A 14841-nucleotide genomic window follows, 5' to 3' on the forward strand; every position below is an offset into this window, starting at 1 on the left:
ACCATAATTGCATTGCCTCCAGCAGCATTTTTTGGCTTCCAAAACTATGTCCTATCTTCGTTATTGGGGAATTCCCCGAAATCTCTCAAACTGCTTGACAATTTCACATTTCAAATCTGCAGCAGAGTCTTTGTGTGTATGTCTGTGTACAGTAAAAGCCAATCTATGATGACTCGAGAGCAAGCTGGTTGCATTTCCAAGATTTATTAGTTTGAATATTGTGTTTTTAAATATAGAAACACATAGAAACACATTCTCATATATGAATGGTTGTCTAATTTTTATTGAATGTTTTGTTGTTTTTGTGTGTTCTAATATCACCTCAAGCTTTATGGTGAGTGAAGCAATGTTGACTGTTACAATGGTGGAGCAAAACACACAGTATAGACCATTTTGAGGGATGTAAACAAAAACACTGGTCCCAACATATTTCCTGTTTTACATTTTCATTTTCTATAGTTTCAGAGAATCCAAAAAGAGCCACAAATTTATAAATAATGTTATGTTGAACATGAAGTTTGAAAGATGATTGAATTGCCTCTTGTTACAGTTACGAAATAGTGTGATAACAAGCAGGAAATGTTCGTAGGCCAATGATATGACCACATTATAGGACATGCTCAGGATACTGACCAACAAGTGTAACTTCTAATGCAGGTGTAGTGACATTTATTTGTGATTGCCTCTGGAATCCACTGCTATGCCTGTTGCATGGTCTCCCAATATTTAGTTTTCTTGTTCATTTAGCTTTGTTAGTTTGTCTTTCTTTTTGATTTAATGTTTTGTCTTTATTATTATGTGACATGTATGCTCTGTAAACCTGGTAAGACAGTTCAGTAATCATTTACTTCCTTTCCAGCAAATCCTGGCACCTTACACAGACTTCCACTACAGACACAATCCAGACACAGCAGAGGGTCAGCTCAAGTGAGTGTTGCTTTGAAGATTTTCATAACAGAATTAACCATCAGAAAGGCAAGCATGCAACTTTTTATTGGCTGCATGTGTAGATTTATGGCGTTTCTGTTCACAGAGAAGACAGGGAGGCTCGATTTCTGGCCAGTAAGATGTCGATTGTTGCATCCCTTCGCTCTTGGTCAGGTAATTGCCTCAGTATTTAAATTTTTAAAAGAAAAAAACATTTGAACATTATGTACTATTCAAATTCTGTTGAAAGCTGCAATTTTTTTAAACAAATTTTTGTAGTTCAAGATTCCAATCAATGTTTTATTAAGGTTGATTGTGTAACAATGCATATTTTACTATTATGCATCTAAAATGATTACCAAAGAAGCCAGCTCTTACAGAAATAGGTGTTGTAATGCATCATGCATCTTTTAAAGGGAATTTCCTCATGAGCGCACCTCATTGCAGCAGGAGTTTGTTTATTGCTCAGGCTGAACCTGTTGTTTTTTTCTCTCTGTATCAACAGGCATCATTAATCTCTGCAAGTCAGGCAACTCTGGAATCCAGTCTCTCATTGGTCTGCTGTGTATACCAAATATGGAAGTGAGGGTACGATAAAAGATATAATTAGAAAGCTTTCTATACGCTTACCATGCAAATCCTAAAACCAGTTCCCTTTATTTGAAGAGCTACAACACTAAAGGCCTGTTTACAAAGAAGAACGGAAACTACAGTAATAAATATATTAGCGTCATGTTCTGTTTGATGTAACTTGTCTGCTACTGTAAATGCCAACACAGGCTCATTGAAATACATGATTCAGCCTACTTCAACATAAGTTTGATTGCAGTTTCTAGGTGAAATGAACACTACACAAATACAGTGTTTGTTCCTTTTCACACTAATGACATTTACATTATCGATGACTAAAGGATTCTGTGATTTGTAATCAAAGATGTTTGCCTTATTAGTCTAACTCCATATGTACAAGATTTCTGGTGCACTCAGTAATGATTGGGTTTGTAAATGATGAAACATGGTACCACAAAAGAGATCAAAGCAATGTAAAATCAAGGTAAAACTAAATGTTCGCTGAGAACTTTTCTTACATTCTTATGGATATATACTTAGAGCCTTGTATCTGAAACTTGAGATTCGGAAAAATATACAAAACGCCATCTAGTGGATTTGTCCTCTAAAACAACGAAACATACCCGGAGAGACATATTTTACATTTCACAAAAATGTATGAACAGGCAGATATTGTAAATGAGCCTGGGCTGTAAAATTCTCAAGTTTTAAGATCCAAAAACAGGAAACATTACAAAGATCAGAGGTGGCCAAACTAGGGCCTGTGGGTAACCTTTGATTTGACCCACCATCCCATCTGAGAAGAAAGGGAGAATGATAGGGATAGTTTAGAGACCTATTTCTAATTTAATGTTAGTTTGTTTTGTTGCTAAGCTGTAAAAAAAACAATGCAAATTAAATGTTTCAATTAAATGACATAAATGATTTTTTTAAATGTACATATTGTCACCTGAGAGCAAAATCCAGAGATATCAGTGTGCAAATGAAGGCAAAGAGCATATTCTGCTTGACTAATGTATACAGCATTAAACCCCCCTGTGCTATAAATGTCATTGTTTTTGTTTTTATTGTAATAAGTTCTAAAAATATATATTTATACACAATTAGTTAATATGATTTAAAGTAATGTTTTTAATTTTTTTTAGCATATTACAAAAATAAGTTAGGAAATTACATATGGCAACTTAAATGTAATAAAGTTTGGTATAGTTCCTTAGGTCCTAGATGTGTCAAAAACAAACTAAAATGATCACAATACACGTGTGAACGCATCCCTAAATTCAGAACAATTTTTAAAACCATTTTGATAATTACAATATGAATGCATTGTGCATTGTGGTAGGGTGCTTACATTGTGTTTTTAATGTATTATTTGTTATGTGAATAATTAATGTTTACAGTTTATGTACATTTAAAAATATATCTAAATTCTACATGCAAAATTAAAGTCATGAATTGAATTTTGCTGATTTTAATGCAAGTACACTTTGAAAGAAACTTGCTAATTTTGTAAACAATAGTTCTTAAAATTGAACAAAGTAATACTAAGATTTTCTTTTTTGTTATTATTATTTAATTAAATACCCTATTCAATATCCTGTATAAGTATTATTATACTGATGTAGAAATTTTAATTAAAACAACAGGCCCACTATTTTATTAGCTCTTTATTCATTATTTTGTACATTTATTATTATTGTTATCAGTCATTATGAGATGCTTCATATTTGCTTCATCTCTTTTCTTAGCGAGGACTACTGGAGGTGATGTATGAAATATTCAGGCTCCCTGTTCCTGTGGTGACACAAGATTTTATTGAAGCTCTTCTCAGTGTGGGTGAGTGTTACTGCTGTCTGCTTGTGCTGATTAACATATTCATTTCAGACATCGATCACATTTGAAGTCAGCTCACACTGACTGAATAATGTCCTAATAATGCCCTTTCCAGACCCTAGTAGGTTTCAGGACAGCTGGAGACTGTCAGATGGCTTTGTAGCATCAGAAGCAAAAATAATACTTCCACATAGGGCGCGGTCCAGGTACGAGTATTTACTGGGCTTAATTAACTGTCAAACTGGGCTAGGGTTGGGTTTAAATCAAGGTCAGCCTTGTATGCATGCAGCTTCAATGTCTTACGTGTGTGTGTGTTTTGTTTTTATCTAAATAGACCTGATTTGATGGATAACTATCTCGCATTGCTGCTTTCTGCCTTCATCCATAGTGGACTTTTAGAGGTAAATATACCATTTTTTAAAAGTGACTTAAAGTCAGATTGAAGTGTCATTAAGCACAAATGATTTTCTGGGGAAAAAAAGTGCGATAACAAATTTTATGGTAAATAATTCAGAGCCTTTTATTATATCATGTCGTAGCAAAATTGCATTGATGACAGAAAAAAAACGTTTTGAAATACAAATATTATTTTGGAATTTTATTCAGAAATTGTGTAAAATAGACAACCAGAAGCCCTAAGTCCAATAAGTACAGTCAAATGTTTGTTTTAGTCCCCCTGCTCCAAAACACGTCCATCAACCATGAAATGTGCAATAAAACATACCCGGGGAATTCCTCCTGAGGTCTTAAAACCCACAATTAATTTGTACGTAAACTAAAGGTGGCAAAAGGAATGGGTCAACTTACTGCATAAATAATAAATTGCATGACATTAATCTAAAAATAAATGAAAGACACTTAGCAAATTATAATTTTGAGACCAGGCATGATCAAACTGTCTATACTAGATGTCAAATTGGACATTCTAGGTTGACTCGTTTGTATTTACTCAATAACCAAGACCCACCTAAATATAATTACTGCCAAGCTGCTCTTACTACCAAACATATTTTGTTGGAATGTGCAAGTTTGATTACAATTAGACAAAATTTTTATAAGGGGAGTACTTTGATGGACATTTTTAAAAAGGTACAGCCAGGAAGAATCTTCAATTATTTATCAAAAATTAAACTGAAAAACATATTTAACTTTGAATATATTTTTGTGTGAATTTTATTTCTTTATATTTTATATATTTTCCTAAGTATTTTTTATTTTTTGTAATATGAATTTGTTCTTATCATGTAATATTTTATGTATATCCATTTTGCCATGAAATAGCCATAAGTTGCTGATGTGGCAATAAATAAATAATAATAACACACTCGCAGCAACATATTTTACAATTTATAAAAATGTATGCAGAGGCAGATATTTCCAATGAGCCTGGGACGTTAAATTCTTTAGTTTTGAGAACTAAGAACAGGAAACTGGATCATGATCGACTGTGAAGTTTCATATCACTCATTAGCTGAAAAAAATGTTCTTTTAAAAATCTAAAGATATTCTGAACAGAAAAGTATCGAACAAACAGACATCGTAGTTCACCGTGTTTTATTTAAAACTTAACATTGCATATCCTGCGATGTGACTATTGAGGACATGCACATTGCGATATTGAGGCTTAAACGATATATTGTGCTGCCCTAATGATGATGCTGTTGTTTTTTTAGGGCTTGGTTGAAGTGATCACTAGCAGTGAAGATAGTGTTTCAGTTCGTGCAACTATCCTCTTAGGAGAACTCCTGCATATGGTAAAGTACTAAACTGAGGTCAACTGTTCATACAGCACACTCATGTATTGTATATCCCAAATGACCTTGAGTTACCTTTATTTTATTTTCAGGCCAACACCATTCTCCCTCATTCTCATAGTCACCACCTGCACTGCCTGCCCACTCTAATGAACATGGCTGCTTCTTTTGACATTCCTCAGGGGAAAAGACTGTAAGTTAGCCATCCTGCCCTACATAGACGGCAGCACAAATAGCGCAGTGTCAGAGTATGAGACCAGTGATTATTTATTTTGATGGAGCTTTGTGTTTGGTTGTGTTTTGTAGACGGGCGAGTGCTGCGGTTAATTACTTGAAAAGATTTCATGAGAAGAAGAAGCGAGGCCCCAAACCCAATAGTCTTTACTTGGACCTCATTGTCCGTAAATCTCTGGCTGCTCATTATTGTCGGGACCAGCACCTCAGGCCTCAGAGGGACATTTTTGTCATTAAGGTAGTTGCTGTTAACTGTAGTAATGCTTTTATGGATGTCATTTCTGACATGATTGTTGTGTTGTTCAGGACACTGAGGAGGCCCTTATGATGAACCTCAGAGACAGTCAGATTCTCAATCATAAACAGAATTTGGAGTGGAACTGGGTCCTAATCAGCACCATACTCAAGGTAAAATTTTTTATTTTTATTGTGGTGTTTTTAAAGTGTTTAAGCACCATTGTTGATGGAACAGATGTCACACTCCTATTTTTTAATATTGCATTTTAAAATTATAATATACTTATATTATAATATCAATATACATACAGAGGGAAAAAATTATTAAACATGTCATGTTTTTTCCTGGGAATAATATTTTCTAAAGAAGCTGTTGACATGGAATTGAACCAGATTTTGGTAAAAACCTAAACAATACAAACATAAAACAAAAAAAACATCTTTAAAAATGAGTTATGTGTAATAACAATGAATTGACACAATGAAAAAGTACTGAACTACTGAAATGTACTTAATATAATACAATATATAAAATGATTTTTTGGTGATGGCAGCTTAAAGACACTTCTCCTATTGAGAATGAAGTCACACGAATTGCTTCATCAGAGTGTAAAAATCCTGATGGTTCTGTTGGTCTCGACTATCAAATTTGAGCTTTATTTTGTATTTTCTATTGGATTCAAGTCAGGTGATTGGCTGGGCCATTTTACAGCTTGATTTTATTTCTCTGAAAGCATTTGAGAGTTTCTTTTGCTGTTTTTTTGAATCATTGTCTTGCTGAAATGTCCACTCTGATTTCATCTTCATCATCCTGGTAATAAAGATGTTGGACTGAAGCAGCTAATATTAATTTACACTGACGAAAAGCGGCGGATTGTTGAAGAACTACTGAGAGATTTCAGCTGCTGTCTGGGCTTTCACTGCCTTTCTATGTCTCCTTTTCTTCATGCGTTCAATACTTTTTCGCTGCATCATTTAATTTTATTATGCATAACTTAATTTATAAACTGTTTTCTTTGCATATATAGATTTCTTTGATTGTTACCAACATCTTGTGAAGATTTCAAGTCAACAGCACTTTTAGAAATGTTTTCTGAGAAAAATGGGGACGTGTTCAATACTTATTTTTTCTGTTGTATAAAGTCATTTTAAAAGGTGAACACTACCCATTAAACAAGTTTTTGACATTTGTGATCAACAAGGCTGCATTTTACTTTTTAAACATTTCATATAATAACAGTTGTGAAATATACTTTCATTAAATATCATTATCTGTTTAAATGTGCTATTGATGTCATTTATTCTTGTGTAGGCAAATTTGAATATTCTGCATTATTACTCCAGTTTTCACTGTCAGTCTTTTAGTAATCGTCCCAATATGATGATTTAGTGTTTAAGAAATCTTTCTTTTAATGATAAATGTAAAAAAAATAGTATTTTGTAGAAACTGGATATTTTTTAGAGTCCTTTGATAGTTTCATTCATTCATTTAAAGTTTTTACTGTGATTTTTCAAGTAATGCACCCTTGCTGATTAAAAGTATTTTTTTTTTAAATATATATTTTGAACAGACATATACACTAGTCAAAATTAAAAGTGGATCCAAAAAGTTTTTCAAAATTGTTCTAAGACAAGAATGGGTTTTGTTGAATGCGTTTAGGAAAACTTTGATGCATGGTTTTGATCCACTTCAAATGTTGACTACGGTATGTCTCTGGAGCTTTGATGCATGTCAATAAAGCATCGCTCGCATTTCCCCAAATGCAAAAATGTAGTTGTTCAATGTAGCGTCTCTTAATGAGTTATTTTTATTCATGCTACAGTGGCCAAATGTCAACCTTCGGAACAACAAAGAGGAACAGATGCACAAGTATGCAGAGTTTGGTTTCCTGTTCTTAGAAATATATTTAATGGTTTTCGTTTGGTCCACCATTCACCACAGTTCCACCACTTCCTCTACTTTTCAGGTTTGTGCGAAGGCTGCTCTTCTTCTACAAGCCTAGCAGTAAGCTGTACGCCAGTCTGGAGCTGGACTACAGCAAGGCCAGACAGTTAACAGTGGTGGGCTGTCAGTTCATCGAGTTCCTGCTAGAGTCAGATGAGGTGAGAAGGGAGAACTTGAGGTCATTTTTTTTTTGTCCCACCATCGATGTTATATTGTTCCAAAGCTGTTCATTGTTCCTTCCAATTTGTCATTTGTTTTTTCTAAATTATGATTTTTATTTTGCAAAAGGGTTAGTTCACTCAAAAATTAAAATGAGCAAGGCATCCTCAAGGTATCTTAGGTGTATATGGCTTTCTTCTTTGTCAAATCCAGTCAAAGTTGTTTAAAATAATTATATTTTGCATTTCCAGCTCTATAGTAGCAATAGATAGGGTTTTTTTTTCTCAATAAAGGAAGTTGTAATTACTAAAATAAGTTTAATAAACCACATCTATCCATGATAAAAAGTTCATCACATGGCTTTGAGGGTGAATAAGGGTCTCCTGTATCAAATTGATGTGTGTATTAGGAAGAAAAATATCCATATTTAAATGTTTATAATCAGCTTTGTGTAACCCCCAGCTAGAGACTATATCATCTTCTTCTTTTGTTGTGCAATTTTTGGATGTGCAACTGGAGAGGAGTGTAAAATGCATGCACACATTAGAAACTAATTTAGAAGTATGCTGACCTCTCCAATTGGTGACAGTAAATGCACACAATAATGCACCCCAAAAGCATAAGGAGAAGAATGGAGCAGTCTCTCAATGGAAGTTATAATCATCGCTTGTTTTGTTCCTTTCCAATAACAACAAAATTCCTTTACTTCATTTTTCACACCTGTCTCCTTAGGATGGCCAGGGTTATCTGGAAGACCTGGTGAAGGACATAGTACAGTGGTTGTCCGCTTCCTCTGGGCTGAAACCAGACCGTAGTCTTCAGAGCAATGGCCTCCTCACGACCCTCAGCCAGCACTACTTCCTCTTCCTCGGCACTCTCTCCGCTAATCCCCAGGGCGTTAAGATGCTTGAGAAGTGCAGTGTCTTCCAATGGTTGGTGGATGTGTGCTACAACTAACTCCATTAACATATAAACAAATGTTGTGTACATGACTAGCTCAATGGGTATCCAGTCCTTTTTCCTGAGTGTATCTTTACGGCAGACTTAAGCTCTTCAAACCCAGTTAAACACATCTGAATCCGCAAATATAGAGCTTACATGGTGTAAAAAATTATGAATTACAAATGCTGTTTAAAAGCAGAGGCTTGGTTCATTATTTTAAGTTATATTACGGTGATATATTTCTAGCAGAAGACATTCTGAGGGTTATCAAATTTAAGTTAAAATCGTCAAAAATGCTGGCAGTATCTGACTAGCCTGCTGGGAAAAGTGTTAATCCTCAGGATGTTAGCCCAGTGTGATTGTCTTTGATTATGATCATTCTATATTAGGCATTCACTTAGTCAACATTAGATTTAGACATATTCATTTTAAATCAAATGAATATGTCTATATGAGTATTTATAAAATGTAGAATATTCAAGCAATGCAATGCGACAATGCAGTCTGCTTTCATTGCAAGTAGTTGTTGTTGGCAGTGTGTCTCAGGAGCCTTATTAGAAGTCTGTAAAGCTAACAGGCAGCCAAATTGATTAAAAACCCTGTATTGTATGCTCAATTGACCCTTCACAAAGCCCCGCCCCTTATCACTGTCTGACAATCTTTCGTTATCAGCAGGGCTTGACATTAACACCCACCAACCTGCCAAATGCGGGTAGATTTCAGCTGTGGCGGGTTAGACAAACTCCACAAGCCACTTTGGCTGATTGAAATTCGTTTTTAATTTGCTAAAGCTGCCTCGTCTCTAAAGATTAGAATTTTAGTTTAAGACCGTTTGTCAATATGCTTGCAAATGTGCTCTTAGAATCGAGAAGCAGCAAGATTGATAACTCTCCACATGAGCAAAAGAAAGCAGGTGAATACAGAATGCAAGGATGATAAGGCACATAGTGACTCCGGCGATCTTCGCTCACTGACGTTGTGAGCGTGACACAGATGATGTGATGGCTGCGTGTGCTTAAAAGAAACTGGAAATGCAACTGGTGCGATCGTTTGTCTTTGAAATAGATTGGAAAAAAGCGGTGCTCGTGCACCCACAGTCCTGCTGCTTTCAAGAGATCCCAAGATTTTTTGTATGCAGCAGCTGTTGCCACTTTCGCTTTTACCATTCTTTGAACAGATTATTACTGGGCCTAACGTTAATCGTGTTAACGTGATCATCCTTTCATTATCGCACACAATGTTTTTCTTGCTTTTTTTTGCTTGCAGTTATTTTTGTTAATATGGTTTAATTATAATATTTTATAAAAACATTAATAAGAGATAACTCTCCATTTATGTAGAGTTACCTGATGATCTGGGACGTTTAGCCTGGACAAACTACAGTGAATAGTTTTAAATAAATGAGAATAATTTTTTTAAATGTCCCTTTGACATTTTTGTTGAATAAAAAGTGTATGTATACAGCTAAATTTAGCTTGTTATGATACATTATTTGAAATTTGTGGCAAGGAAATTAGTTTGATGTGGCCAGAGAAAAAAATCCTTAATGTTTAGTCCTAAAAAGTCATGTGAAATAAAAAAAAGTCATATTTGGACATATTTGTAGTTTTTAGCATGTCAGAGTTAAATTCATGAATATAAAATATTTTTCCCCAACAACAAAATTTTGGCCAGTGAAAATGGTGTGTGGCTTGTAACGTTGGAAAACTACTAGCCACAGTGACTAGTGATCAAAAAAGTTAATGTCAGGCCCAGATTATCAGCCACGGTCCTCCCCTGTCAATCTGTGCCCTGCCCAGAGAAATATCGAGTAATTTCTGTACAAATTACATACTGATTTCAGACAAACATATCTGCATTGAACATTCGAGGGAGATATTGGGCATGTAAGCATAAATGAAAACAAAACTGAAGCTATAGAATACAAGTACATTGATGGGAAGTTCGGATCATTTGAATACAATCAAAATGTTACAAATTCATTCCCTACCGCAGAATTTACAAACACTCGGAAACGGTGGCATCTCTATCAAGACGATAATAATGCATCTATGAATGTATTAAAGATGATAAAGATTAATTGATTGTTTATCTGGGTCTCCAGGCAATGTGTCCTCATGTAGTTATTGGTCTACTGGTTATAGTCACGTCATATATCTATAACCTCAGGTTTTGCCCACTGTTCTGCTCCAGTAACAGAAAACATTAGTTCATCAGTCTTGAGTACCTTTGTTTTGAGTCATTCGTTCAACAAGTAGCAGCTGGATTGACAGCTGATGGTGACAAACACATCCATTTCATTCATAATAAAAATATATATCCAGTCTTTCTGGGTACCAGCTGTCTGCATTGAAAGGCCTATACGAGCACATTTTTACCATTTTTCATGTTAGTCGCCGATGTTACTATGGCTGCTTACTCTGGCTGTTCTGCTTTTCAAAGAAAGTAACACTGTGTTATGATTGGTTAAATCACCTGTCAATCAAACTGCCTGCAAATGGTCAATTATGCTAGTATTTTATACTATGTAAATCAATTATACAATTGACAACTGTTCATTAGGATGTTGGTAAAGAATGAGTCCTTTTTAAACTAGCAAAACATTACATACTGGTTGCATATGGGGCTATAAACAATCTTGCCACATTGACAGGCTACTTTTTTCTTCAAAAATCAAAATAACCCCTTCGACTAATAACACAAGCAGTATTGTTTATTTAAATAACATTGCACATCCCTAATGTTTAGCAAACTTTAAAAAAACACGTAATATATTGGTATCTACACCTCTTGTTTGTTTCTGCAGCCTGCTGAACCTGTGCTCCCTGAAGAACCAGGACCATCTTCTGAAGCTGGTGGTCTCCACACTGGACTACAGTCGGGATGGTTTAGCTCGGGTCATCCTCTCAAAGATCCTCACCGCTGCCACTGACGTAAGAAATAGACCTTCTAACCTTTGACCCTTTGAGTGTGTTTACTGTAACTGAGCCATGCTTAGCAAAGCATGCTGGTAAAAGCATTGCCTGTATGCAGCTGCAACAGTAATTTAAGTCTTGAATATTTCTTGGCACAGAACTGCAGGTTGTACGCCACCAAGCATCTGCGGGTGTTGTTACGAGCTAATGTGGAGTTTTTCAGCAACTGGGGCATTGAACTGTTGGTGACTCAGTTACACGACCGCAGCAAGGCCGTCTCGGTGGAGGCTTTGGACATACTGGATGAGGCCTGTGAGGACAAGGTGAATCCCTAAGGCCATTGAGATATTTATCTTAGCAGAATGTCGTGTTATTTATCTGAAGTGATAAAATGAGTGTTGATATTGGAGCCGTTTGTGATTCGACTGTGCAGTGCCAGTGTAATTTTGTTCCAGGAATCTTTCATTGAGATCTGTAAACAACCAGTTTTAAGATCAAGCTCTGTGCCAGAATTTCAACGATTGAGTTTTAGGTTGGCTTGTGAATACATGCCTTCTGTCAAAACTGATGTTCTGTCTGTTCATGGCATCTTAGGCAAATCTGCATGCTCTGATTCACATGAAGCCAGCACTAACTCACCTGGGAGACAAAGGTGTGCTGTTGCTGTTAAGGTAAAGCTTCAATATTTCCTGTTTATTTGTTCTATAAAACTCAGAGGCTACTCTATATAATTCCTGAGTGCCTAAATTAGTAGCACATTTCTGAGAAGCATTTAAAACAATGGGCAATCTGATGAAGAGATCAGTCTTGGTGTCCTAAACAAAGTGATATAGTGAAATTTCTTTCTATTTTGATATAAGTCAAGTTTATATGATTCCTCTGGAAACTTTCCATTATTCCAGTTTTCAGTGTCACTTGATTCTTCAAAAATGTTTGAAGGTTATAAATTAGATTGGTACATTAGCATGTACTTTTTGAATAAATAATATTACAGTTCTTTTTGCTAATATTTGCTTAAATAATTCTGAAAAAGACCTAAAAAAAAGGATCTGTTTTTTTTGGCTTCTTAAAAATTACACTTTAAAAAACTATTTTATTCTTGTTGTTTTAATTATTTGGTTTTGTGTATTCATTTAGTTGCACATGCTTTATGCTCACTAAAATAAAATTGTACTTTTTAAATTGAGTTCATGAAACATGAAAAAAGCGTAGTAGTGCCTGTATTTCTTTTTTCTCTATTTGTTATGTTTAATTTACTTGCAGTAAAGTTTCTAATTTGCTTATTGCTTGTCTTTTAAATCTGATGATGTGGCATCCATTTCTAGGTTTCTGTCCATTCCCAAGGGGTTCTCCTATCTAAATGAAAGAGGATATGTTAGTAAACAACTGGAGAAGTGGCAGAAGGTAGGGTATCTATACCAAGTTTTGGATAAGTTACCTTTTTTTTAAGTAATTAATAACTAAGTACTAATTGCCTTAATCATTCAACTTGTATTTAAATGACTGTCTGGAATGTAACTCAATAAGTCAATTTGGTAACACTTTATTTTAAAGGGTGTTCATAAGACTGTCATGAATCTTGATAATTTTGACATGACACATTATTTATGCATTTTTAAACAACTGTCATTTAGTCTCATATGCTCAGTTATGCCATTTTAAAAGCAAAGATGACATTGTTTGTTATGACAACTTGACATTATTAGTATTATTTTAATGAAGCCCTAACAAATATGTGAGGAATTTTACCACAGTCATTAATATTTTTGACCTCAACTGCAGTAATACAAGCTGAATTTCTCAACTACAGATTGCTTTTAACGTACTTCAACATACTTTATCTGACTTAAAACTAGTTTTAAATGCTGATAAAACAAAGCTTACGTTATTTTCTAGCTCAAAACAAACTGAGTCAAAGCTAGTTTTTATTACTGCTTCTCATGGTGCAGAGATTTGGTGTCCCAGTACAAATATCTTGGAATTTTAATTGCTGATACATTTTCTTTTAGTTCTCACATTCAGCAATTGGTGAAAAATGATTTTAGGCTTCTATCTTTGAATTAAGAACTGCTATTTTATGCTAAAAAGAAGCTGGTTGATTATTGTGATGTTATCTATCTGCATGCTTCGTCTCAGAGTCTGCATGCATTGGAAACTGTTTACCATGGTGCACTAATATTTATAACTAATTTTAAATCTCTTATTATTGTATGTTGTATACTAGGGTAGGTTGGTCTGCTTTGTCCATCCGTAGGCTCAAGCATTGGCATATCTTTGTTTATAAATCTATACTGGGTTTACTCGCATCATATCTACACAATTACATTTGTAAAAAGCCTGTCCTTAGCTATGGCCTTCGACCACAGGAAATTTATTTACTGTCTGTTCCTAAAGTGTGGACTGAGATGGGGAAAAGGGCTTTTAAATACACCTTTTGCATGGAATAATCTACAAACCAAGTTGCAGTTTAAAGAACTGATTTCAGTAAATGCTTTTAAAAAGAGTAGAAATGATTTATGAATGGAAAAACCGATTTGCAGATGTTTTAAATTGTTTGTTTGCAAATGTGTTATTCATGTTAACTGTCAATTGTTTGTTGTTTGTCAGACATATGTGACGTGTACTGCCTAATCTTGGCCAGGACGCTTTTGTAAAAGAGATTTTTAATCTCAATATGTATAATAATAATATTATTAATAATAATAATAAACTTAAAATATCATTAAATGTTATTAAATACAAAAGACAGTAGTCTTTTGAGTAATGACAATTTTAATGAGATATTTTGCTGACAAATACAGTTTGTTCCACTGAAAAAGTTGTCAAAAATGTTCATGACATAATAATAATAGTCCTTACTGTTTTTTCAGCTGAAAAGTATTTTTAATGCAAAAACTAGTTATATTGTAACTAATTACACCCAACATTGATATGCTCAAATAATTAAGTTATATTAAAGTTATATTGTGTACATTCATGTATTTGTTATTTGTCCATTATTAATAGTGTACTTGAATAACAATGTGCAAACTAAGTGTTATTCAGTCATCCTATTGTGTCCAATTGTTTTTGTTTCCCTATAGGAATACAACCTCAAGTATGTGGACCTCATAGAGGAACAGCTAAATGAAGCGCTCACTACTTACCGTAAACCAGTAGATGGGGATAACTATGTGCGACGGAGCAACCAAAGGTTTTCTTTCAAACCTTATTCTGTACTACAGTTGATATTATTAGGAGCCCACTCCATGAGCTTTAGAAAAATCTGTCTAATAATTTTCGGTCACACTTTACAGTAAGGTTTAGTAGTTAATGTTAATTAATG

The 14841-nt window shown here is 34.5% G+C and overlaps 1 protein-coding gene across 2 annotated transcripts in view; it reads left to right on the forward strand.

Annotated features, from left to right (window-relative positions):
- Positions 1–14841, forward strand: part of rictorb (RPTOR independent companion of MTOR, complex 2b) — a 47598-nt gene that overhangs the window by 17818 nt on the left and 14939 nt on the right. For both annotated transcript variants that reach the window (XM_087301190.1, XM_087301191.1), the window contains exons 9-26: positions 860–927; positions 1034–1101; positions 1433–1515; positions 3246–3333; positions 3446–3536; positions 3665–3731; positions 5004–5084; positions 5177–5277; positions 5391–5556; positions 5625–5726; positions 7379–7425; positions 7523–7658; positions 8392–8591; positions 11408–11534; positions 11675–11839; positions 12111–12187; positions 12842–12920; positions 14600–14709. In XM_087301190.1, coding sequence (XP_087157316.1) covers positions 860–927; positions 1034–1101; positions 1433–1515; positions 3246–3333; positions 3446–3536; positions 3665–3731; positions 5004–5084; positions 5177–5277; positions 5391–5556; positions 5625–5726; positions 7379–7425; positions 7523–7658; positions 8392–8591; positions 11408–11534; positions 11675–11839; positions 12111–12187; positions 12842–12920; positions 14600–14709 — 1856 coding nt within the window. The remainder of the gene's footprint in view (positions 1–859; positions 928–1033; positions 1102–1432; positions 1516–3245; positions 3334–3445; positions 3537–3664; positions 3732–5003; positions 5085–5176; positions 5278–5390; positions 5557–5624; positions 5727–7378; positions 7426–7522; positions 7659–8391; positions 8592–11407; positions 11535–11674; positions 11840–12110; positions 12188–12841; positions 12921–14599; positions 14710–14841) is intronic.

Source organism: Danio rerio, chromosome 21 (genome assembly GCF_052040795.2).
Source record: "Danio rerio strain M-AB ecotype USA chromosome 21, GRCz13ab, whole genome shotgun sequence".
Taxonomy (NCBI): Eukaryota; Metazoa; Chordata; class Actinopteri; order Cypriniformes; family Danionidae; genus Danio; species Danio rerio.